Source organism: Ptychodera flava, chromosome 12 (genome assembly GCF_041260155.1).
Source record: "Ptychodera flava strain L36383 chromosome 12, AS_Pfla_20210202, whole genome shotgun sequence".
Classification (NCBI taxonomy): domain Eukaryota; kingdom Metazoa; phylum Hemichordata; class Enteropneusta; family Ptychoderidae; genus Ptychodera; species Ptychodera flava.
The window spans coordinates 11,589,616-11,614,965 of NC_091939.1; the positions used below are offsets into that span (position 1 = coordinate 11,589,616).

At 38.0% G+C, this 25,350-nt stretch overlaps 2 protein-coding genes across 5 annotated transcripts in view; one reads left to right on the plus strand and one right to left on the minus strand.

Annotated features, from left to right (window-relative positions):
* Positions 1 to 698: 698 nt before the first annotated feature.
* Positions 699 to 14,901, minus strand: LOC139145003 (cobalamin binding intrinsic factor-like). Its single transcript, XM_070715889.1, has 8 exons — positions 14,709 to 14,901; positions 7,695 to 7,926; positions 6,460 to 6,776; positions 6,042 to 6,211; positions 4,446 to 4,647; positions 2,872 to 3,037; positions 1,967 to 2,082; positions 699 to 1,502 (listed from the first exon to the last, which is right to left on the minus strand). Exons 1-8 carry the CDS (start codon positions 14,785 to 14,787, stop codon positions 1,423 to 1,425), a joined length of 1,362 nt encoding a protein of 453 aa, XP_070571990.1. The 5' UTR covers positions 14,788 to 14,901; the 3' UTR covers positions 699 to 1,422.
* Positions 14,902 to 22,153: 7,252 nt separating this feature from the next.
* Positions 22,154 to 25,350, plus strand: part of LOC139145004 (rasGAP-activating-like protein 1) — a 105,215-nt gene continuing 102,018 nt past the window's right edge. The window contains exons 1-2 of one of the 4 annotated variants that reach the window (XM_070715890.1): positions 22,154 to 22,622; positions 22,916 to 22,972. In XM_070715890.1, coding sequence (XP_070571991.1) covers positions 22,558 to 22,622; positions 22,916 to 22,972 — 122 coding nt within the window. In that variant the 5' untranslated portion in view covers positions 22,154 to 22,557. The remainder of the gene's footprint in view (positions 22,623 to 22,915; positions 22,973 to 25,350) is intronic. The other 3 variants (XM_070715892.1, XM_070715893.1, XM_070715891.1) reach the window with 3 other exon arrangements.

Below are 25,350 nucleotides of genomic sequence, written 5' to 3' on the forward strand. Positions count from 1 at the left end.
TGCAGTAAACTCAGCGACATAATGTGCTGAGTGTAGTGTCCCAATGTTCGTAGCTCTACACGAGTTTATAGATAGAAATACACCACTGAAGTTCGTTTCCGATCTTAATATTTTACTATTGCATGATGTTGAGTCTTACAATGGCCTTAACAAAGTGGGGGACTGCACCCATCTCACCCATCTCACTCCTATTGAAGTTGAGAAGACTTATGTTTACAAAAATTTATGTTTATCAACAAAAAAATCACGCACGCGCAGGCGCACGACCACTGCCTTTACCAACAATTGTATGTCGTATCTAGGATCAGCGTGAGGTAATGCATGTAAGTAGCAAACCACCTGTAGAGGGCTTGGCAATAAAACGCGGTTGGAGTTCAAAGTTTAAAGTAATGTCAGCAATACTCGATGTAAAACTGGTGTAAATGTAAAAAAAAACAACAACAGTGTAAATATTGACTAAAGAATTTCTTGAGCCAGAGACTTTTTGTTTTATTGTGATTTACCGGCTGTTTTAAATATTTGGCAAACGAGATCATCGCAATACATAAATCCAGCATAATGGATTTAAAGTACGGAACCTCGAACCTCGTTTTACTTGAAAATTCAACGCAATCTTTTGAGCCTACTATACAGCTATATTGCTACAGCTCATCACTACTTGGTAAATATCAAACACAGAAATCAAAGAGTCAACAAAATAATTTTGTATCCTTGTCATGTAATCGTTTATTTTATTTAGCTGTACAGCGATATTTTTTGGACAATTTTTACAATACTTTTCTAAATATACTGCTTAGTTGAGCAAGTCTGTGGAACCCACCGTTTCGCGAATATATGTATGATGATCAGTTTGTAGCCATGAAAATGTATTATACTTGTAAACCCATGATGTATGAAGATGAATGAGAGAGATTGATAGTGATTCCTAATTTCTGACGTCACAGATTCAATTATTCAATGGGAAACACTGCACCAAACACCCTTCCCATGATGCTTATATCAGTTTCCTTGGGTTAAGTCTGAAATAGCCTCTCTCTATATATAGAAGAACTTTACGGCCTACGGAGAGCAGGTGCAAAGTAAGTCAAAGGGTAGAATTCAAAGGTCACCAGGTCAGAATCGAAAGTGATGGTTATCTGCTCATCATAGAGTAGGCAGATAACGAATTGTTAGTTGCATCGTCTTTCACACAAAAGAAAGTCTAAAAAGATCACTTCTCGACTATAAACAAATAACAATCAGGGAATTTTAAAAAATAAAACAATTGTTGAGGCCATGAATTAAACTGATAATCTCTGGGTACATGTTCTGCTTTGTTTATAGATTGATTGAGAGCAAAGAGCTTTCAAAAACAAAAGATGAATGGGAAAATTGTTGGTAAACACCCTCAGTCTCAGTGATATCAAACACGGCAACTCTGTTTTACGGATAATCGGAGTGCGTCACAGGTGTGTATTTGAAATACACATGATCACCATCCTCAGGAAGGTAGTCTTCAATGCCTTCAAACAAAACATACCAAAACATTTTGAAATATTGTCAAACACGTATGATCAAAAGCAAGTTTATCTTTAACAGTTTATTTACAGATTGTGCTACCTCCATTGCCTATTGAAGTGTAACAACCATTGGTCAACTTGCAAGTTTCGTATGTATGTATGTATGTATGTATGTATGTATGTATGTATGTATGTATGTATGTATGTATGATACTGTATGTGTGTGTGTATGTATATATATATATATATATATATATATATATATATCACTGTCGTGTCCAAATGTGTGAATTTTATCGTGAACCTGCATGCAAGATGTTGTAAGTATGAGTCACGAGATTCTATATGTATTTATGCTATAAGTGCATGTTTGCATAGACAGATAATTTCCATAAAATGGTGCAACCATTGGTTCATTCTAAAGAGCAGTTCGAGTATAGAGTGATTTGAGTGATCCTGAAACCTACCAACTGACAGTGGCTCTTCTTTGTTGTATAAACGCCAGTAGAATTTGCCAGAGTCGGCGGAAACTTCGTTTATGGCCAGGAGATAGCGCCCCCAAGCAGAATCCGGCATGTCAAATCTGAACAGATAACATCAAAATTGCATCACGGATAAATAATGTCTCTCTTATCTATCAAGTACATGGTGACACTAAGTGGACAATTATTGCCGTCTATTTACTGTATGATGAGAGCCATCCTATCATTTCTACCATCGACTTAGCTGTGAAATCAGAAATGGCCACAAACTTACTAACACATGATTTTGCTGGAAACTGCGCCTGAATATAAAGCGCCCCCCAACTTGTATTTTGTAACACGAAATGCACACATCACCTTACAATGTAAACTTCTATATACGTCGAGGTTTCTGATGTGTAAATAGCCACGCTAATCATGTGACGAAAGTGACTAATATAATAAAATATTTCACAAATAGCAGGTTTTAAGGAATATGTGCATTAACATGTAATAACCTTCACCAGTATGTAAAATATATTATATAATTGATCAATGCATATTGTCTGTCCCAAGAAAGAGTGGAAATGTGTCTTATTAGTTTAATGAAATAATGACAGTAAGAAAAATATCAGCAGATAGATGATATCTTATGAATTGGAAATTCCTGCTTTAATGTCGGCAAAAGTAAACATGTAAAATAGTCATGCTTCGAACAGGACGTTTCCCTCAATATCGGAATTTTGTATGTCATTAGCCTTGATCTTCAGCCTTCGGTGTATATAAAGCAATCATGAAGTGTTCTAAAACACAAGAGCATCGCAGTAGACCCCTCCCGAAAGAAACTTGCAATTTTGCGTGCATTCGCTGCGTATACAGATATGTTAAACAGCGATGGGTGAGCAACTCACGTGACATTCGTCTCCTGGGACAGAGCCAACATGATGTCATAGAGTGATTGCTCCTCCTGCGTGGACACGCTGAAGCTGTCGTTGCTGCCATTTTTGTACACCACGGTCAGGCTGACGGAGATCGTCTTTTTAAACGCAGAAAGATCGATGAAGTCTTCTCCATGGCCTGGGGAGAACGTAGAAATAAGAAATAAAATGTACAAAAAAAACCACAAAAAACGCATGCACAAATCACAGATGACTCAGTTGGCGAGAGATAAATACCAAATGAGAAACTAACAGCTGCAGTTATTACTTATCTAATTTCAAAACGTATACTTGTAAATTTTGATAATCAGTCTATCAATCGTTTCATCGGTTGGTTTCTCAGTGTCTTAGCTAAAACTGGAACAATTTTATTCGAATCGCTGTATGAGGATCTGAACAACAAGAGATTGAAAAGGGTAAAAGTATGTGGCACTCAGAATTAAAATCAGACATAATACTGGAATCGTTGTCAATAGTTATTTATTTACTTGTTTGTTTATTTTTATTAAGGCAATATGCACCTCGAAAGTAAAAGACTAAAACTTTGCTCAAGTATTTAAAGAGTTAAAGCCCCTGTAGCTGTAACTCTTGAAATTTGTCGACCTGAAAAAGGCTTTCAATTTTCTCTGGTTTTCTTTAAATTCCACAGATTTAAAGAATATAGTCTTTTACCACTGAAAAATTGGACGAGTAAATTTAAATTTTAACCGTTGTTTTGATTTCCTGCCATTTTTAAAAATTGGTAATATTACAAAGAAAACATAGCACAATGTGTCCTAGTGGAAAACGTGCAGCACTATGCATTATATTGGACTACTCTGTTGTTTTTGTGAAGATTCCAATATATACATGCATTGCATACTGTGTTTTTGCATTATTTGCAAGAGGGCACCATTTTATGTTTGGTCAAAATTTATTATTTATCTTGCTAAAAATTGCACATGTAGTCCCCATGAACTTGTTTCAGTTTGGAAGTAAAATTACAAAAAATAATCCTAAAAGATACAGCTATCGGGCCTTTAAGGAATCATTGAACTATTGTCGTTCAAAGTCAAGAATAAAAGCCGAGGGTCACCGCGCAAATTTGGTACCAGAGAAACGAATAACCGGTATTTGAAATTCAAAATGGCCGCCATCCCTATGTTAACTCTGTGGGGAAAAATAAAATTTCGACTTTCGAAAATCTAAGCCGGTGAAAAGTTTCCTTACGCCAAAAGCTTTAAAATGAACCCCCACAAGTGGTAGATCAGAAAAGAATTGTAAAAGTTTGAGAGTCCGAATATCTGTCCCCGAGGCGCGATGCGAAATTTCAAAAAAGGATACGCAAACAAAGTTCATAAACGCAACACAGAACAAAAAGTCACTACATACATTTATTGTTTAATGTTGATCTGTTTATTTATTTTGTTGTATATGTTTATTTTATCATGTCATCCAACGTTCGAACCCTATCAAAAGGATGTGCGTGAACAAGATTCAAAAATGCAACAACACAAAAAAGATGCACGGTATCGCTATAGACGCTGTTCACGACACCGCAAACTTACTCTGTTCGACTTCGGGTTTTTTATGGCACCGAGATGTGTCGATATTCCCGTAATGCCGTCCAACAAGCGACGGAAGGACTTGCATGGTGGTCATAAGATGGTCGCCATAGGAACCGGACTCTTCCTGATCACTGACGATATCCATAATGAGATCTTCACAGTGCCATGTAGCTGGCAGCATCTCATGTACCGCAGAAAATGCCTTCAGAGTAAAGAAAGTGAAAAAAAGGAAATGTTTGCCGGCTGTAAGTATGCATCAGGTCGTCAATTCAAAATCTCCCCGGACTTTATATAAGCTGTGTTTCTGTTCTCCTATACAATTGTCACAAGTATCCCAAAGAAGTTTTCTGTATGGGCATAGGGGATTGCTTACATGTCCATCCATCGGGGTGGGGGTGGGGATAGAGGTGTCTCGGTTTCAGCACAGGTTTCTCCTTGCTATTGTTTATTTTAAGGAGAAACCTGTGCTGAGACCGAGACATATCTATCCCCATCCCGGGGACGGACATATAAGCAATCCTCTATGGTATGCGTGAATTTCGAAACCAAGAAGATGCGCGCGCACTGCAATATCGTCTTTCAGGTCATTTTGCCGGGATGTTACTCACGATTATGAGTAACAGTAAAGACAGACGACTCAACCTAGAATGTACTACAACCATGCAAGAAAAGTTTACAAAATAATAGTTTAGAAGATTCAGTTTCAACCATAACTTTTCTGAGTTTACCGTGGCAGTGAAAACGGGCAATGTTTTACAGTTCTATAGGGTGTCCACTTTCCATTGAAACAAAGTCACCAGATATTGTACACATCGACATTGTACAGTATCGATATTACCAACTCTCAAACAAATACCAGATAGAATGATGTCTAAAACGATGCCTGTTTAATAATATCGCCTTCATAGTGGATGGTTTCACGTTCAAAAGCGCTGCTCACATGTAAACGTCATTCCGTCCGGGGAGGGATGGGGATCGCGCTGTCATACTGTCTCTTTACGCGAAATTGTGTCATCACGGAACGTATATCACGTACTTTACTTCCCGTAAATATAGTGTATAGAGTGTCACAATATGGTAATATCGGCTATACTCTTGAAATTCTGACCTGCAACCCAAAGTTACCTAGTAGTGTTGTATGAACAATAAACAAACGAGAACAATCTGAAAGCAACGTTACAACAAAATATTATATCCATAATATCATATTCGTCTCATGTTTACCTGTAGAGCCCGTGTCGAATTGTGGGAAACTTTGAAACACGTGATTGTTGTTTTTCGTCGCATAAGTTAGCACATTTTACAGTATGTGTCGTTACATAGCAAATCATTGCATCGGTCCTAGTTTGGTCAGCACAGTTTATTCTACCTAATAACATATTGTTATGAGGTAGCTAGGTTGCCTGCTTGAATAAAACAGTCACTTTTTTGTGGGATGATGTTAATTTTATGCCTTCGCAAAGACCTCGGTAAACTGTAGAGTTTAAAGTTACAGGTGAAAGACCCATACCGAAAAGCGCTCTCTCTCTCTCTCTCTCTCTCTCTCTCTCTCTCTCTCTCTCTCTCTCTCTCTCTCTCTCTCTCTCTGACCCCTACCTGTGCCGCCAAGGCGGAAGTATGGATGTTGCCAAAACCCCCGTCAGTCTCTTGACAGCTCAGCAGGTTTCGAATCCCTTTTCGGAGTGTAAGCCTCACCATGACGTCGTCGGTGAACTCTGGCAATTGCGACAGGCAGGTCATCGCCATGACGACCATTGCCGTCGAATCTAATGTAAATAAATAAATATATATATATATATATATATATATATATATATATATATATATATATATATATATATATATATATATATAACATATGTGTATGGAGAGATGATTTATATTTCGGCATGGAAACTACAGACAATTTATACTTTGACTAGAGATATTGCCGTGTAATTTTATTGCAAACACTAGTCTTACTATGCATGATTATGCCACATAATGCCAGTTAGAGATTAAACTTTCGACTCGCCTCTCCCATGTGGATATCCCCCATCGTCTTCTTGTCCCTTGTGAAGCACTCGAATGTGTATACGCTCGATTTTAGACTTGGTGTTGCACAGCGCCAGGACGCCAAGGCTGTACGCGAAGTAATTGTTGACGTCTTTGATCCGAAGTTTCTTCATGCCGTGCTCCAACAGGTGGGTCAGGTTGTGACCGTAGAAGTCCGTGACGTTGTGACAGGTAGCGTGGAGGGCCAGCATGTAGTAGGCGAGTTGACCAGGTGAGAGCTCGTCCGACATTGACGCGTCCTCTTCCTCAGATTCCGTAATCTTGGTGTAATAGACGCTGAAATGTTTGTTCAATGAACATTAATTATGTGCGCATATAAATTTTATTAATGCTTTTATTAAAACCCCATTAGCTGTTTTTGCGTTTTTTACCAAAAAAATACCATCCAATATTCGGAGCGATGTTTTTGATTCCCGTTATTAAGCAATGTTGTCTCTGAAAATGTCGCCATTGCAATCCTTGGCGCTTAAAATTAGGTCAATTGTTCACTTGTACTCTCCCACGGCGGCAATGTTTGACTTGCAAGTCTAAAGTTATTCGAAATTCAGTTGTCAAAATCTGAGTTGTACTTTCGTCGCCAAGATTTAAAAAAAGTTCTGTAGTCACACTTTGGTAAGCATTTTTCCATGTTAGGCCTGAAGTTGCTTTTGATTTCAAACCATCTTATCGAATAAATACACAAAAAGATACAGCTAATGGGGATTTAATGGTTTGAATTATTATAATTACTGTTACTGGCCTGGTCATACCATTGAAATACATGTACATGCGACTTTATCATGTATGTTTGTTATCTGTTCAGTGCTATGTCAGAAGGCACCCGGGTGATTTGATCGAAAAATTTGTCTCGTGTCTCTAAATTCGGAATATTGCTGCTCGAAATAAACGTTTCATATTTTATAATGACGTAGATAAGCTTAGTAGTTTTGTGGCTACATAACCCAAAGGCGCCATGCAGTTTGATCAGATTTATTCAAGCTCAGACAAGTACTGGGATTCAAGTGATCAGCAAAGGTACAGAGAGACTTGTCGTTCGAAGTTGCTTTTGCTAACGATATGCTGGAGGGGAAAGTAGATTGTTTCGTCTTGAATACAAACAAACCGGTGAAGTCAGTATAGTTTGTTACAACTTTATATATCGCTCTTGTTTTTCTCACAGTCTTGTTAAAGAGATACGGTTCACAATGTACTCACTTTTTGCGCTTACTGATAGCGGCCAACAGCTCGATCTCTAGCTGTTTGACATTGAGCTGACTTTCCAAATCTTCTCTGTTAAACCACTCCGGATTGGTCAGCTGCAGGGACAGTAAAACGCTCGGCGTATTCTCCCATCCCCATTGGTCAGTCTGCTGAGACTTCAACCACTCCACAGCCTTGTTGTATGCCTCCCTTGCCGCTGACTCGGTGGCAGCTGTGGTATCAGGGCCTATAAATAAGAATGGTATGTAAAAGAAAACAAAGACATAAAAGTCCACATCTCTTACAGACTTTGCAAAACAAACACTTGAAAATAAAGCGTTCTTAAAGACTTTATTGTGAATCAGTCGGATAAATTCTTTCACAGAATGACTAAGAGGTTTGATATATCTTTGTTTATGCATGTGTGTTAATCACCGAAATATGGTCTCTTTCATTTAGTTGGCCTAGACGCCTCGTCGTAGGCAGCACCGTGTATGAGAAAACGAAAACAGTTAATGTTTCATCAGAGAGACAATGTGGACGTAATTTTAGCGTACGTACCGATTGGTTATAAATCCCTATTGTTTTCAATGGCTCGCGTGGAAACAACTTTGTACAAGATTTATTAAACCATGGAGTAACACTACATTAATCCGGATGTCCAAAACGAAACAGCCATTCTTCGACCTGTAATCATCCGGTTTCCACTAACTTTTTTGACTCAATGTGTAAATATACAGGTTACCAGTCTCCCACTTTTTTGTAAATACGGCGATTTATGAACGGCGATGTCAAACAAGTTTCCATCGAAATTATTGGCGATAAAGCAGATACAATGGCGTAGAGCTGTTTCCGATAGAATGATTTCGCATGACGTGGCGATGACGCACTGTTGTTCATTTCGTCACAGGATGATACCATGCACTAAGAATATCACTGAAAGGTTGCCAAACAAACTTGTTTATACCATTGTATATCGTAAAGATATTTTAGATGACACCGCTGACATAAAAACGTCATGACGGAAATGGAATGCAAGGCCGATATATTGATGCGTTAGGGTCTTTGAAAAAGAAAAAACAAGCAACAACTTTGATACGCCCACACCATTGCGCATCAAAGGATCTCACATTGATACAATCCATGGTTCAAATTGAATTGATGTATAAATTTTACGCAACCATCACCGAAAAAATAACATCATAGTATGGGTTGTGGGCCATTGATATTATGGTACAAACTTTTGGGCAGGTTTTTGCAACTACATGTATCATAAACACTTTATGATTCATAGTCACGTACACCCCGACATGGCGAAGCTGATAATTTTTGAGGCAATACTTATGGAAAGATTGTCTGGTGTACCCACATAGATATATGCGTCTTAAGTGTAATATTAGTATAGACTTCTTTCAAGCTGTTTTGATCTGTATGATTCATGGGTTGCTACTACCATGTACTAAGTAAGGTACTTGGTGCTCGGTCGACGACTTCTTGAACTGGTTCGAAGAGCCGTGGCAATGCAGCAAAATGGTCGGTACGCACACTCGTCTCCGTCTTTCGGCAGAACTGGTGAAACTTTGCGGTTCCGATTAATTTATATTGCCGTAAAGCACTTGTGTGGCCATTAAGTTGACAATAGGACTTCATCACATTTTCATGATTATAAGCTCGTTCAGTTTGAAAAAAATACAAGATTGCAAAGGGCCTACACGTCTACACGTCTATACTGACAATAATTTGTCGCATGCCGACAATTGACCATCGAAAAACTGTCAATGCGACTTCAACCATATACCCTCGAGAAAAAATCTCGAGGGTCTATGCTTCAACGGAGAGCATATTAGCTTATAAGTGTTTCCCTTTCTGTTTTGCGGACTCCCCCAACTCTTCGGCCCTCCCCGGCGTACGCATTGCTCATTGCTCATTTTCTCTAATCTGTCATATTGCTACTATCGATATAAAGCTCGTCTGATTATTCGTACCCGCGCCATTTAAAAAGACTTTCTAAATGACATACAGGTAGTTTATATAATTCTGGTCCTGACAGGGTCATCACTATTGATTAATACAGTCATTGGCTGAACAAAAGTGGCATGGCCTTATTATATTGTTAAAGGTCCGATATGACAAATACAATTGGTTGTTTATTTACAAGGAGAAAAATTGGTCAATGAGTCACTTAGTCAACAATCATAAATCATCGACGTCGGCATCATGACATAGCGCCGACTCCATTATCTCGTCATTGACGCACTATATGCTAATACGAATGACCAACTGACAACCGAGAAAGAGCGAAAGAATGGCACGGTTGATAGATCTTTTAGCTGTCTGATAATGCTGCAAATCGAAAAAAAATTATCAACGCGACCGGCCGAGGCACACATTTTACTTTCATCATATAGGTTCGCACTATCGGGAATCGCTGTTACTTTTTCTGATGGGCTAAATATATGAGGTATTACTGTGAATTTGGTTCAACATTGTAAGTCCATTGATGTTTTCTCCCATTGACAATCCACATTACTTAGTATTGAAAGTCTTCTTGATGAAAATGACAAAGAATGCAGTTTCTCGAAGTAAAGTCATTTTATAGATAATTTGTACCGGTCGACCAGCCAAGTGCATTCACGGAGGCAAATATCGGCATTCAACTTTGACCCGATATGATGGTAAATTTTTCATAAAACGTGAGAGAAGTAGTGAACTTGATTCACAGTGTACAGATTAAATGTGCAAAAAGACAGTGGTGGAGCAGACGCTGCATGCCCTTGTTGAAAGGAGAGGGTAGGTCTTTTTTTCCTTTTGTATCAAGAAAACATGGAATATTTGCATAAAGTCACTAAGTACATAAAATGACGACGATAAGTTTAGTTAACCGTAAAATGTCAAAAATTACCCTTTGGCTTCATGGAATCTCGTTCGTAACATCAAGGCAAAGTGGATTTCTCCTATTCCGGCTTGTTTTGGTTTGGCAAATAAATATTGCTATAATGTAAGGGAAAGCTGCTATCCTCACCTGCATGAAAGGCACCGTCAATTGGGATTTACGTTACAAAAGCTTGCATAAGGTCCAAACTCTATGTTACAGTGTATGTTCACCCATGAACGGTGGCACGGAACTTGAATTTTTGGTACAGACCGTAAAATGTTTCACTGAATGTTTTAATCCACGGTTAGTTGGGGTAGAGTAACCGTGTTTAATTTTGTCTGGGGCCAAGCAGAGTTGAGGTTTGGCAGAGTTGATCAGCATTTCAGCATGTTTCAAGAGGTCACGGTGAAACAACACAAACTACGTTTCATATCAAACCAAATTCACGGAAAAAAGCTTAAGAAAAAATAGTGTCAATGACACTGTAGCTCCCATCCTGGACTATTTAGTGTTTGTTCTCTGGTCAGATATTTGAACATGTGTGAAAGGGATAAAGTGCATGAAGTGAAAATACTTAAATGAATGTACTGGAGACAGTGAAATATGTTTAATGTAATTATTCAGAATATAAAATGGAAAAAATACAGAATTAGATATATCGAATACTGTGATACAACCATTGACTCAACAAGTCATTTACAATGACATAGTCCCCACTTGTAATAGGAGTATTAGTCTTGATGGGGCAGGAAAATGTGGTCATTAACCCTTTTCCTGCCAGACAGTATCACTTCCCAATCAGCCAAGTCAATAAAAAGCGGTATTGAGTCAAAACATTACGTATTTTCACCAACTTGGCTTGGTATGCTATAGCATCTTTAGTCCAAAAAAATCAAGTTTACAGTATTTGTGTTATCAACAGCCTTCAATATACAATATTATGTTAAAATACACCATATAGAATATGTTGTGTTTCATTAATTTTAACCATCTTGACCTGGTGGTGAAATATGGACTTGGCAGGAAAAGGGTTAAGAAGTATCACTGGAGTGTATATGTTGAGATCTATGGGCACATAGGTCTATGTCGTTGTTCCCAATTTGAAACACATGAGGCATGTCTAAGTTATGGTTCTAAATCGGGAAAAAAGATCAGACCTCTAGCAGTATTGGCCAGCCAAGAAATACATATGCGCATAATAAATGAGGTACAAGATGTGACATCTTAAGGTCTAATATCCTATCAAAATTGCAGGGTATAGAACTTGTGGTTACTGAAATATGCATATATATGTATAATCAAGGTCAAAGGTCATCGAGGTCACATGACATTTTGAAAAAAAAATTATATTGCTAATTAATCCCTATATGCCAAAAAATCAGATCTCTAGCTCTATTCGCTTGCCCAGAATTAGATGTGTACATAATTAATGAGGTAAAGCGTGTGTTGTCATAAGGTCTCCCATCCTACTAAATACAAAGGACATAGCACTTGTGGTTACTTATTTATTGACATAAACATATATTTTAGGTAAAAGGTCATCGAGGTCACATGACATTTGGTCAAAAATTTCTCTCCTATAGTTATCCCTATATACCAAAAATCAGACCTCTAGCTCTATTGGCTCGCTCAAAATTAGATATGCACATAATTAATGAGGTACAATATGTGGCGTCATAAGCTGTCCCATCATACCATATATGAAGGGTGGTAGCACTTGTGGTTACTGAGTTATGGACAGATATGTATATTTGAGATCAAAGGTCATCAAGGTCACATGACATTTTGTCAAAATATCCGAGATATCTGCGTGAACGGATGGACTCACGGATGGACAAACAGACGGACATGACCCAATCTATAAGCTCACTGGACTTCATCCGTGGGGACTAAAAATTGTGTCACTGCATCCTTTTTGCAATATGAATACGATGAGAAACTAATTTTTATTTTTGTGGCCTTATACATGGGAGTCTATGGAGATCTGCCTTATACATGGGAGTCTATGGACGTGTAAACTAAAAATATGCAAATTTCACCACGATTTGCCCAAATTTGGGAAAGGTCACTCCTATGCACTTCCATACCAAGTTTCAAATCAATCGGACTTGTGGTTTCAGAGCAGGAGATTTTTTGACCAAAAATGGGAGAAAATTACAAAAAAATTCATGAAAAATAGCAAGGCCAAGATACTGACCAAGATGCGCACAATCATTTCATGTCAGCCCAAAGTACTTACATGCTAATTTTTCATGTAATCTGCTCAGTGGTTATTGAGTTTTTTCAATTTTGACTGTTTTTACATTTTTTCACTTAATTTGCATATTTTTGGCAATGACAACTTCATTTGAACAAAATCTCATCTACAGCCCATCATCCATGTACACACCAAATATCAAGATGAAATGTGCAGCGGTTTTGGAGTTTTTGATGTTGACGGACAGACATACAGACATACAGACATACAGACATACAGACGTACAGACATACAGACATACAGACATACAGACATACATACATACAGACATTTTCCTAGCCTATAAGAATAGCTTCCATTGCCATATATACATATGGCTATGGGAGCTAAAAAGCGACTGTGTCCCTTTAAACGTGTATGGATATGGTAGACCTGCGTATGTCTGCATGTATGGTACACCTGCGTATGTCTCCACTCACATAGTGGAGGTATGGCGACCACCAGCTGTGGGTCCATAGATGTGGTGTTTTCAGAAGGGATTTCTGCCTTTTACGGGCTGATTTTGACTTTTACGACTTATACGCCTCCAAAGAGGGTAAAAGGGTGTAAGTCGTAAAACAGCTTGGCGACAACATATAGTTCCGGGAATGTTCGAACGTTCATGGAAAGAATTAGATAGTCATTTGGTGTTATGTTATTAAGTCTTTTTTAGTGGTAAGTAGTACAGTTTCGACAACTACAAATTATGATAGAGCTTGATCTTGCTTTATAGAAGATGGGCAGTGTTATGCATGGGGCTGGCTACCCTACTATAGCGGTGCTGAGTTCGGTGTGGGGCCAGCTATATCCTGATACCCTCGGCTGTACATCGTCCGCTCGCACGGGTCGTTAGCCAGACAGGAGTCTTAATTACACTAATACGGGAAGCATCCAGCTGCCCAAACAGCAGGCCTTGGCAAGCGAAGATGTCGGCTGTACGACGTGTGAAAATTTGTCCAGAACTGCTCATGTGCCGTTTTAAGTGCCCGTTCATTTATTACGTAAACGACTGGGGTTAAAATACGTTGATTGATGCTTGGCGGTGCATACGACGAAATTTCTTTCGCAATTAATACTCCGGTCTGGACATGGGTGTTCGGAGAGTTCAGTGTACAGCCACGTAAAAAGGGGGAGGGGTATGACACGGTTTTGCCCCCTGGGCCCGTAAAACCAATAAAATTCGACGTATTTCATGGCTTTTACGACTAAATAGCCACCATCCACTAATAGATATATACCTACCTATTGTTCTTGTATGACACATGCTATCGCAATTTCCATTTTTTTTTAAAGGAAGACTTTTGTCGGTCAAACTAAATTTGACTGGCAGTTCAGGTTTTAAGTTCCTTGACACTACAGTATGATATGATATAGTCCTGTATTCATTCTCATATATCGTATGATCTTCTTTTCAATGACATCGATACATATTTCATTTCAAGACAAATACTTAGACAATGAGTTGTCTGTGTTATCGATCATGGGTTGTCAATGAGACATTTGAAGATTGCACTGACCTTGCCTGACCTCGGGTTTCTTTCACGTGAGGCTCGGCATCATCATAGACAATCCACCCTATCATTGACAATGGCCGATAACGGATGTGGAGGGGTTAACTAAAAATGACAAGAGGACTAACTAAAAGATGAAATTTCAAGCTCTACAACATTTATCATATTCTTTTATATTTTAACATTTTGAGCATTCCAATTTGAGTTGACGTACGGGGAAAGGGTAGCGACCCTCGGGCCAAGAACACCGTTCACAAATCTAACGGTTGCTTGAATTTGCATAGGACAAGGCGGTACTGTATTACCATACAATGGGCCCTAATTGTATGCTGCGCAATGTGCAGTTGTACAGCGAAAGCAGACTTTCCATTTCGGGGTCTCATACTCATATGTAGCAGCCAACTTACCGCATACTTTGTCAGTGTTCCCAGCAACAACGCAAGAAACTGTGGCGAACGCCAGTATGAGCAGCCTGCAGTCCGTCATGGCCGTACGATCCGCGATCAAAGGATGAAGTGTCAGAGTAAATATACTTATGAACTTAAGACGGGCAAACAAAGTGACGTAGTATTTTCGCAGTCGTCTTCTGTTGTTGCTGTGACCTCTGACCCGGACGCGTCAGCTGCCGGGTGAATTTCCCTATGACCAGATGACAGTTTCAGCAGCCACTCGATAGCCGAAAAAAGAATAATGTTGGTGTAAAATTAAGTATATGATAATGTGCGGACCGCAACACGTATCTCGAAAGACCCACAATCACAAATCTTAAAAAGTCGACAACTAACGACAATGACTTCATCATACCCGCAAAGTAATTCAGGCGCATGTTGTAGGCATATTTCTCTGTATTTCTGGTGTCGTGATCTGATTTTAATCATAAGATTTTCTTGAAAACTTTACTAAATAAAGGTCAAACCCAGGTGTTTAAACACACTCATTGCGCACTCAGCTGCAGTTGATTCTTCCGAATAAAGTTGACTGACATAAAATCGTTTCAATATTTTTGTCGTTGAGGGGCATATACACACCAGACATTATGCATGACTTCCCAGCACTCTGATCATACGGAGTCTCACATAAAAGAGCTAATAGAAATTAATATCTTTGACAGTAATGGAACGTTGTTATCCAGTCCCCTGAGTTTCACGTTGCTATGCTCGTTTTCAAGACATAATATATGTATTAAAGCTTTGATAATATTTTCATTATTTTTGTCGCAGAAAACAGAGACATTTTTGGAATTCTGTTTCCTCTTTTTAAAGCATACTGAAATACAAAATATGAGCTTCGCAAACAGAACCTATTTTTTACAACTTCACTTGCAATGATGTAAAAAAGTAACGGTAACCTGTACCCACCAATGTTCAGGACAGCCACAGGTCAAAGATCATTTGTTTATCGAGCTACGAATTTTTGGAATTCCATTCCATCAGCTATCCAAAACTGTGAAGCTTTGTGGACATTTAAATTCAGAATCACATAGCAATCTTTTGGCGAATTATTATAATGAAGGCTTTGATTTAGATAAGCCTGCTTTTGTCTTTGATATTTTATTTTCACCCATTTCATATATTTTTTTTGTTTATTTGACGATTTGTTAGTGTATTTCTTTTTGCTTCTTTACTCTGAAGGGCTCTGATGGAATTTCAAATACTATATTGTAATTAGATTGCCCTGTGTAATAATACTACTACTAGTAATAAAGTGAATTCTAGTCCGTTCTAAAATTATTTGTCAACTATAACATTATACATTATACATATAAGCAAGCTTTATTTACAAGTAGACCACTGGGCACTTCGACGTGATTTTTGGAGTAGAACAAGTAAAACGATCTCATCAACTGGAATAAAAATATTTCAAAATTTACAGCTTATGGAGCTGTAATTAGCCACGATCCCTCTTCTTGTCGTCTCGATGTGCCGAGACTCAAAGTAAAGTTTGTTGGTGGAGGGACTGCATGGCCTAACTTACCTGACACGCAACATCTTCACTTACAGAAAAGACAGATATCAATATACGACTAGTTTTCAATCGGGTCCGAACCCACAACATACGGCATCAGTCGCCTAGCGGAGAGGCCACAGAGAGAACCGCTCGGCTAAATCTCCACTCCCAAAAAGAGTGGTTCAATAGCCGGCTAAGTTGTTACCTTTTTCTGACTGAGACCGCTCCACCGCGTTGTAGAGTTCGTGAAGCATTCACGCACGCATGCTTACTATCACACATCGCACATACAAACTTTATCGAAGCGAAGAAACTAAGGTAGTAACTAATTAAGGTAGTAGCCTACTCTCCTCGAAATTAAAGACTCAAACTTTGGCTCTAAATATCCGTTTAGTAACTGTAAACCATTCCGTTTCGAAATTAAGAATACAAATCAGGTGTCACCGAGTAATATTTGGCACTATAGACAAACAAATTACCAAATATTTCCCGACGCTTGAAATTCAAAATGGCCTCCATCCCTGTGTTAACCCTATGGGGAACCTTACATTTTCGATTTTCATAAAAATAAGTCATTTCAAACTTTATTGACCCCATGTGTTTCAAAATGAGTCCCCACAAGTCGCAGACCAAAATACATGTAGTATCGCAAAAGTTTGAGAGTCTCAGTCCGAATAGCTGTCTCCGAAGCGCATTCTGCCTCAAAGATAAGTTTTGCAATCTGCTTTTCTGATTATACTCAAATGTTTGTGGCATCATTTTGAACGTGGAAATGTTTTCGGTTCGCTCCTTGCAAGTGATATTAGGTGATGGCATTTCTGCTTCGATCGTCACCCTGCATTGTATGGGCAAGCGATTCATCTTTTGATCTGCAAGTTATTTCCAGTTTTGCCTTACAAGTCATCGACGTGCTCTGCAACGCCGCCAAAGGGTCTAGAGATAGACTTGGTTCAAGTCTGTGATTTGTGAATGTTTGAGTATAGGGTGAACGCTATGATTTTTGTTCTGTTTTCATGTGAAATGCGTGAGTGGGGTGAACGCTTTACAGGGGAGTTTCTCCCGGAATCCGGTATGTATGTATGTATGTATGTATGTATGTATGTATGTATGTATGTATGTATGTATGTATGTATGTATGTATGTATGTATGTATGTATGTATGTATGTATGTATGTCGTATGTATGTATGTATGTATGTATGTATGTATGTATGTATGTATGTATGTATGTCCGTTTGTGAGGCGTCCGTCCACTCAAATATCTTGAGAACCGCAGTACTTACTGATTTGATATTTGTTGTGTAGATGAAAAATATGATTTTGAGAAACATTTTTTTTAATTTTTTGATATTGTTGAAAATAGGCAAATTAATGCCAAAAAAGGTGTTTTTGGTAAAAAATCTTCTTCTTCATAACCGCTGGTCAGACAGCTTTGTTATTTGGTATACAGGTCCCTAGGGATAACCCAACTTAGATTTGAGATTTGTTCAAATTGTGATGAAATATGCAAATGTGTATTTTTAAGGAATTTTTTTGTCATTTTTGGTCAAAATTTGACTTACATTGTCTGTATTCTTGCACTGTATGAACCCTATCAATTCACTCAGAAAAAAATAATGATGATTTTAAATAATTGAATTAATTAGGAAATCATCAAAGCCAAATAATTTTAGTGTGGAATTATCAGAAAGTTCAACTTTTTTTGACAGTTCATAGTGAAATGCTTACCATCTTGGAGGATTAAAACATGTAAAGGCAACTTTCCTGAATCCCAACTTTGACATATTCTGAACCACCATTTATGTTATCTAAAAGAAATTGCTCATAATAGTTTGTCATGATAGGGTGGTCAAATAAATAGAGATAGACAAAGTTCTAATTTCCATTTATGGTTGACTTGGTAAGGATAAGATTACTTTTTGAGGAAAAAAATAGAGTGGTCAATTAAAAGAGTGGTCAAAGTGATAGGGTTTTAATGGTAAAGCTGGGCTGTAAGATTCCTCATGTGCTATTTATAGCAATTATGCAATCTGTGTAAACAGTGCAATGAAAGTGTAACATGATTCCTTATAATGCTTTTGATGACCTTGAACTTCTTAAGTTTCAAACATTTGTCTCTTCAGTGTGCTTTCTCTGAGTACGTACAGTCTCAACTTATTCAACAGAACTTACTTACAATGTTAATTTGAAAGTTAAAATGTGCTTGGTTAATAGGATGAAACTACTGATATTAAAAGATAACCAGCTCAAGATTCTTTACAGATATGCTGTTTTTTTATGACATAAATCTTGATTTAAGCAAGTCTTGTTTACTTTGGGGGTAGAATGTAATTAACTCTCGTTTATTTGCTATTATAGACTAATATAGTCTATTGAAATATGCAAATCAGTATTTTTACGGAATTTTTTTCCATTTTTGGTCAGGCCATCCTGAAATGAGCTATCAAAAATATCCACCTTCTTCATCAATACATGTGTCACAAAGGGTTATTCTCTACATAACACTGCAGAGCTCTGTCAACTGTTGAGTCGCTTGTTTTTTCAAAACAGCCGGTCAGACAGCTTTAATATTTGGTTTACATGTACCTAGGATGACCTTAGTGAGATAATTTCATACAGTCAGGAAATACTTAATTTTGTATCCATGTCTATAGTAGCTTCAGGGACTTCGGCCCTATGTTTAGGAAATACGAGAGACACAAATGACACTATTACAATAATTTTACTTTTTTTAAAAATTCGCCGACTTGAACCAAGTCTAGTCCACATATTAAGGCCCACGGTAAAGTGGTCGCCGGTCGATATGAGGAGAAAGTGTCAGCAAGAACGCAGAGCTATATGTTGCGCCCTCTAACGTAAAATCGTAAAATTTTCCTTTCTAAGAGTCGAAGGAAGGTTTTGTGAAAATTTAGCTATTGCTCTTTTCATGGGCTGTCAGAAATTAACAGTGAAAAAGGAATTTCAAGCCTCTGTACAGTAAATTATCTTTAAATCGTTTATTTAAGATTCAAAAGTGTATATTAGATTTCCATCGCATCAACTTCGACAACTAACCGCAAAGAAAGCTTGACAAACGCGTCGCACAAGATCATATATCTAAGCTTTTTTTTCTGGGTTATTGTAGTCGCTGTATCTAAAAGTCTCCGTCTCGGTCTGTCTCTCCCCGCAGTTTGTAATTCAACGTTGAATGCAACTCATCGCGTATTATGTCATACTTTCTTTCGCCATCCAATATACCATCTCGAAAAAAAAGGAAGTCGTCGTTTGCAGTTCCAGTCCACCATTAATATGCGCTACCGATCACTGCGCATCTCACAGTGATGGAGTGAAAACGAACACACATGTACTGACATGTAGGCCTAACCACAGGCGCGGGAATGTTCAGTGCAGAGTAATTCTTTCTGCGTATATCACACTGGCAACTCCAAGCACCTGTGGGCCTTATATTCGTAACGCAAAGTGCAAACCATGCGGCGGGGAAGGGGACGTACAGTGTGGAGCTACGTTGTGATGCAGAGAGGGGCAATGGGGTAACCTGCTTGGCAAGGAGTTTGGGAGAGGGCTACTTTACGAATCGAAGTGGGAAAGCAGTGCCCTACTTTAAGATACTATATGTGCATAAGGGAGCCGTCATTATTTACGGCCTTGGGGGGAGGGTTGAAGGAATTGCTTTAGAAACTCCAAAATTTCGAGTAACCCCCCCTGACAACCATGACGGGTTTGAGTAACCCCCCTCTCTGCTACAGAAATTTTGAGTGACCCCCACCCCCCCCCAAAAAAAATGGGAAAGTTAAATATCTAATGGTAAAATGGATTGCTGCTGCTGCGACAGGCCCTGTACAGACCTTGATTAAACCCTGTGGTACAGGTCTGTGTCGGAAACAGGTTCCAATGCTGTGACAGGGGCTGATGTACAGGTCTGTATCCAGTTTTCTGTTGACATGCAGTGTTCTCCTTAGGATTTTTTTACAAGAGGGCGAAGATGTGGTGCGAAAGCACCACAAGGAACGGCACAAGCGGTCGCGGGGGGAGATCAGGAGGGGGTGTTCCCCCTCCTGCCGTTGGAGCTTTTGAAAAATAGAGATTAAAATGGTGTTATTTGGTGGCACTTGGGGAGTATTTTTTTCAGATTTTTTTTCGTATAAAAAACTCAAAGGAACAGAAATCTGAGACAGTATTCCAAAACTTATATTCCAGTTCACTGATTTCAATGAAGATTACATTTTTTGAAAACGAAAAAATAGCGACAGACATACATTTATTCACATTTATTATTTATTATTATTTTCCTGCAATAAAAGATGGGTTTGCTGTCAAGGCATTCCACTGGTTTTAAACCTTATAGAATCATTAGCTTGCTTTACACATTTCCCCTATCGGTAACCTATACAATGTAGAGTATAGAAAGCAAACGTTTCTCATGAATGATCGGGCAAGTATATCAATCTTTAATCAGGAAATACTGAAAAATGTACTCAGTACCAGCCTCTAACATAAGGCTTGCCACGTCAAATAGCTGATCATTCTCGTCTGAAGATCACAATAACGTGAAACACATAGTAAAATGAGATTTTTGTTTCTACTTGAAACCACCTGTACAATGATATATATATATATATATATATATATATATATATATATATATATATATATATATATATATATATATATATATATATATATATATATATATATATATATATATATATATATATATATATATATATATATATAATATATATATATATATATGTGTGTGTGTGTGTGTGTGTGTGTGTGTACAAATACCGGGTATGAATATACATATCTTTACTATTATTGTTGTATTAATTCGTAACTCCACTAAATGCTTAAGTACATGTCAAAAAAATTGAGTAGCCCCCCCCCCCCCTTCTTGTTCTCCACTTTTGAGCAACCCCCTTTTAGCTTTCGATTTTTTGAGTGACCCCCCCCCTCAGATTCCTCCTACCCCCCAGGCCATAAATAATGACGGCTCCCTAAAGTATTATTTTAGATTTATTTATATTATTATATGTTCGACACTATAATATTTAGGCTTTCCATATCGATAGCTGTATTTAAGCAACGAATTTATTTTCTTATCCTCGCTATTAAAAGTATGCTGAAATACGTTTTAGCCTTGTTCACGATATGCATGTTGTTGAGTATGGATTTTAGTTGGACTGACAAAATTGTTTTAACATAACCGCACAATATATATAGCTAGCCCGTGGAGTCGGATACACACACTTGGACATACATACATAGGTACATAATACATACATACATACAGGCTGCATTGACAAATGAATCTTAGTATCTCAGATTTCAGTTTGAGCGTAGAACAAGAAAGAGTATTGTGCCTAACTGAAAAAACAAACAGGAAAATCTTTATTGAGAACTATCAATAATGAGTGACTCAAAATTATACTGGCTCAGTTTACATGTAAGTGGAAACTTCAAACATTCAGAGTGTTTGTTCTGTCACGATGCAAATGATTATCACAGACACGACAAAATTTATCTAAGCACTAGTTACTGTTACGTGTCGTTCAAGCGGAGACACTGCACCGCTACGGCATCGAACGCTCTTCGCGCTAAGTGTGGTTGCCATGGATTTTAGCATCTCACACTTCATTTGTGCGGGAAGGATGCTGGCGGTCGCACAGTATTTGTACGTCTTGCAATATGATCCGTAGCAGCTGAATTTTGTATCATAGGTAAACATTTCCACATACATCGCAACCACGTCACTACTTCTGAGCATTATGGGTTAAATACTGCTGATTACTTGATTAACATGTAATTTCACCAAGGATTACGAGTATCGTGGCACGCTCATGCGACACGCATTCCAATCCAGCCCCTCTCAGAAATGGTTGCGTCTGAAGAGATGTTGGCAAATTGTCAAGCCGTGCGTTGAAACGACCCAGAGCTTAGTTTTGTGTACTGAAAGATCGCTGTCGAGTACACAGATCGAGTCTCATACACACATATACACACAATCTGTGCATACGTGTCGGTGATGACTGTGAAGAGAACGTTTTGTGACAAGCTCTCGGTGATGTCAAACGGTCTCATGCCGCGAAAACTCGTTTAGATCCCTCATCAGCAGATCAGCGAGCGGGCCTTCTAAATGGATAGCAGTTCGAATTGAGATTTCAACCTCACTCGGGGATCGCGTTTGTTTACACGTCGACAACCCCCTCCTCTCACGTGCAGCACGGTGAATTTCATATTGTATAGGCATCACACGGAGAGAATATAGGCGAGTCAACCAGTGCAGTGTAACAAGAGGGAGTTGTACGGAATGGCCAAAAACACATCGATATATCTCCGTGTTGGAGAGGGTAAGGATCTTCCCGCCAAAGACATGTAAGTCGCAAATCTTGCCATGCACTCGTATTTTTTATGCTACATTTTTAATGGGATGAATGTGACAATGACGGTGCCTTCGCACCGTTATATTATAATATCACACGGTGTGCGGTTCCAGCATTGTACGAGCGAAAGCTTGAACACGTTTCTTATTTCTAGTAAAAAGCACATAGACGAACCACATGTATAAGTATAGTTCGGACAGCGGTGACACAATTCCTTCAGAAATTTACAGCTGTAGATAGCGCGGGGTTGTGAGTGTGATGTTGACTTTGTTTTTATACCTACAGAACCGGGAGCAGCGACCCATATTGCCTTGTGAAGATAGATAATGAAGTTGTAGCCAGGTACGTACGTGGGGTTCCTCCTGGAAAATAACGCTTCCCCTTTTCAGCGCATTAATCTGGCAGTATAAACTTTTGTCAGGGGATGTGGAAACTGCAAATATGTTCTACGGTAACTCTGTCATGATTATTGTTTTCGAGCAAAAAAGATTTGAAATGATACAATTCTACACGGGCCAGCCAGAGCGTACGACATAACCTTGCAGAGTGTGTTTTATATTTGCAGTGAGAGGGTTGGTGGGTAGAATGGTGACATGCAATTATTTTTCTTTTTACCTTCTGAGAGTTACAGAAAAAGCTTTTGCATTGTCGGAAGTGAATACGATCTTTCTCTTTTCAAGAGTTCCTCATTTTCCCCATACATTTCTCAATTGTGGATATATTGTGGCAATGCGCTATTTTTTGCCATGTTTGTTCCATTGATTTTGTTCAGTGTATGTAAACATCCTCCCGATGTCTAAAGGCCAATCCCGTTGCAGTTTGTTTTCACTGAGAGAGAGAGAGAGAGAGAGAGAGAGATCATCCTATAATCATTTGGTTACTGCACGTTTCAAACATTACAGTGAGATCTCTCTAATCAAATTAAAACATTTTTAGTGTCACTTTGTGAAAGAACCAGTTTGAGAAAAATATTACCAATGTGACTTTTACAAGATGTAGGAAATAACTTCACACTCTGGTAGCTGGAGTATCGTTGTCTATGCATTGGAAGAATCGATCAGTCTTACTAGTAAAAATCTGTCCTGTACTCATGTAGTAACCTTTTCACCACAATGGCCTGTACTATGGAACTCTCAGGGACCCACCCTATCGAAAACAACAGGAATTTTATAAAGATTGGTTGTGAATATTGCAACAGAGAAGCATTCATAATAATTTCATCAGTGAGTATGACATAATACCACTGAATTTACTGCATGAATGAATGAATTGATATATAAATAAATAAACTCTGCAGGTATAACTATTTCTAGTAAATATTTGCCCTTATAAACTGCAGTATTTGTTACATGCTATTCTGCTAACCCTATGTTGACAGAATAAATATGTTCAGCACACACTTGTGATTACAAACCCTGATGTAATTCAGATAGTATCAACTACCACTACTGCATGGCGCTCATTGTCTCCAAAATATTTATATTCAAAATCCAGGGACCCTGTTGTTGCAACTGAACATATACCATATGTCATTTAGTTACCAGATGATCAATTTCATCTGTAGGCTGTGTCAGCTGATTTGGCTTGGAATTGAAATTTTCTGATTTTATATAGCAAATTACACGCACATATATATATATATATATATATATATATATATATATATATATATATATATATATATATATATATATATATATATATATATATATATATATATATATATATATGTAAACATGAGGTGTTAATGCTTTTGTGAAACAATCTTTCGTGGCGATGAATTCATGTAATTTTACATTATTTCACTTTTTCAGAATAATTTCACGGAATTGGTTTCTTTTTTCCTAATATCAGTTTCCATTCTTCACGTTTATTTATTTTTCTGTAATGTGTATGCACCCAGCATGATCCCATCAGGGCCTTATACTTCTATTACCACTTTTTTCAAAACCCAAACATCTATCCAGTCCACTTGACATTTCATCATTTTCTTTTCACAAGACTTCACAGAAAGGACCAGAATGATCCCTTTAACTGCAACGTTGTTCTCCCTTGGCCTGCCAACAAAAGCCTTTTACATCCTTGTATTCATGTATTGCTCAATATACACCAGATTTTTTTAAAATTCATACCACAGCTTAGATCAGATATCTGTTTATTTTGTTGAGGTCACATAATTTTATCGACTGGTATCATTTGAAAAATTCAGTACAGCTATTCCGTTAACAGAAGTAACGAAAATAGTCTGAGCACGCAATACATTGTGCAAAAGTTGTCTTACAATTGTAATTTCAATGATACAAATCAATGTATACAAAGCTCTTATTGAAGTAAAAGAGCACTGTTTTTTTTTTATTTTTAACCATTCATGAAGTAAAAAGTCAACAAAGAAACTCATTCGGAAGCAAATTAATTCCGTTATTCAGCAAGATGGAGATATACACAGTAAATGGGTGTATAAATTTACGCAACTGACACTTCTGCTCTTACATGCCCCTTCTGAGAGGTCATTCTGTGTGTGAAGGTCAAAGGTTATCTCACTGGGAATAATGAGATATGAAGGGTCAAATTCAGAACAACCACCTGTTGCATGTTTGCTTCCACTCGCTTCTTTTTGTCACAATGGTGTGGATTTTCCATTTTTTTTGACAAAATCAAAATTGGATATACTTTTCCATCACGTTATTACACAGTTGAAAGAATATTTTTGTGGATTTCCA

Coding starts and splice junctions, on each gene's coding strand:
- LOC139145003 (XM_070715889.1), bottom strand. CDS start 14,787: ATGACGGACTGCAGGCTGCTCATACTGGCGTTCGCCACAGTTTCTTGC. Junction 7,927..14,708: donor GAACACTGACAAAGTATGCG/GTAAGTTGGCTG, acceptor TCTTATTTATAG/GCCCTGATACCACAGCTGCC. Junction 2,083..2,871: donor TCCCAGGAGACGAATGTCAC/GTGAGTTGCTCA, acceptor TTATCTGTTCAG/ATTTGACATGCCGGATTCTG.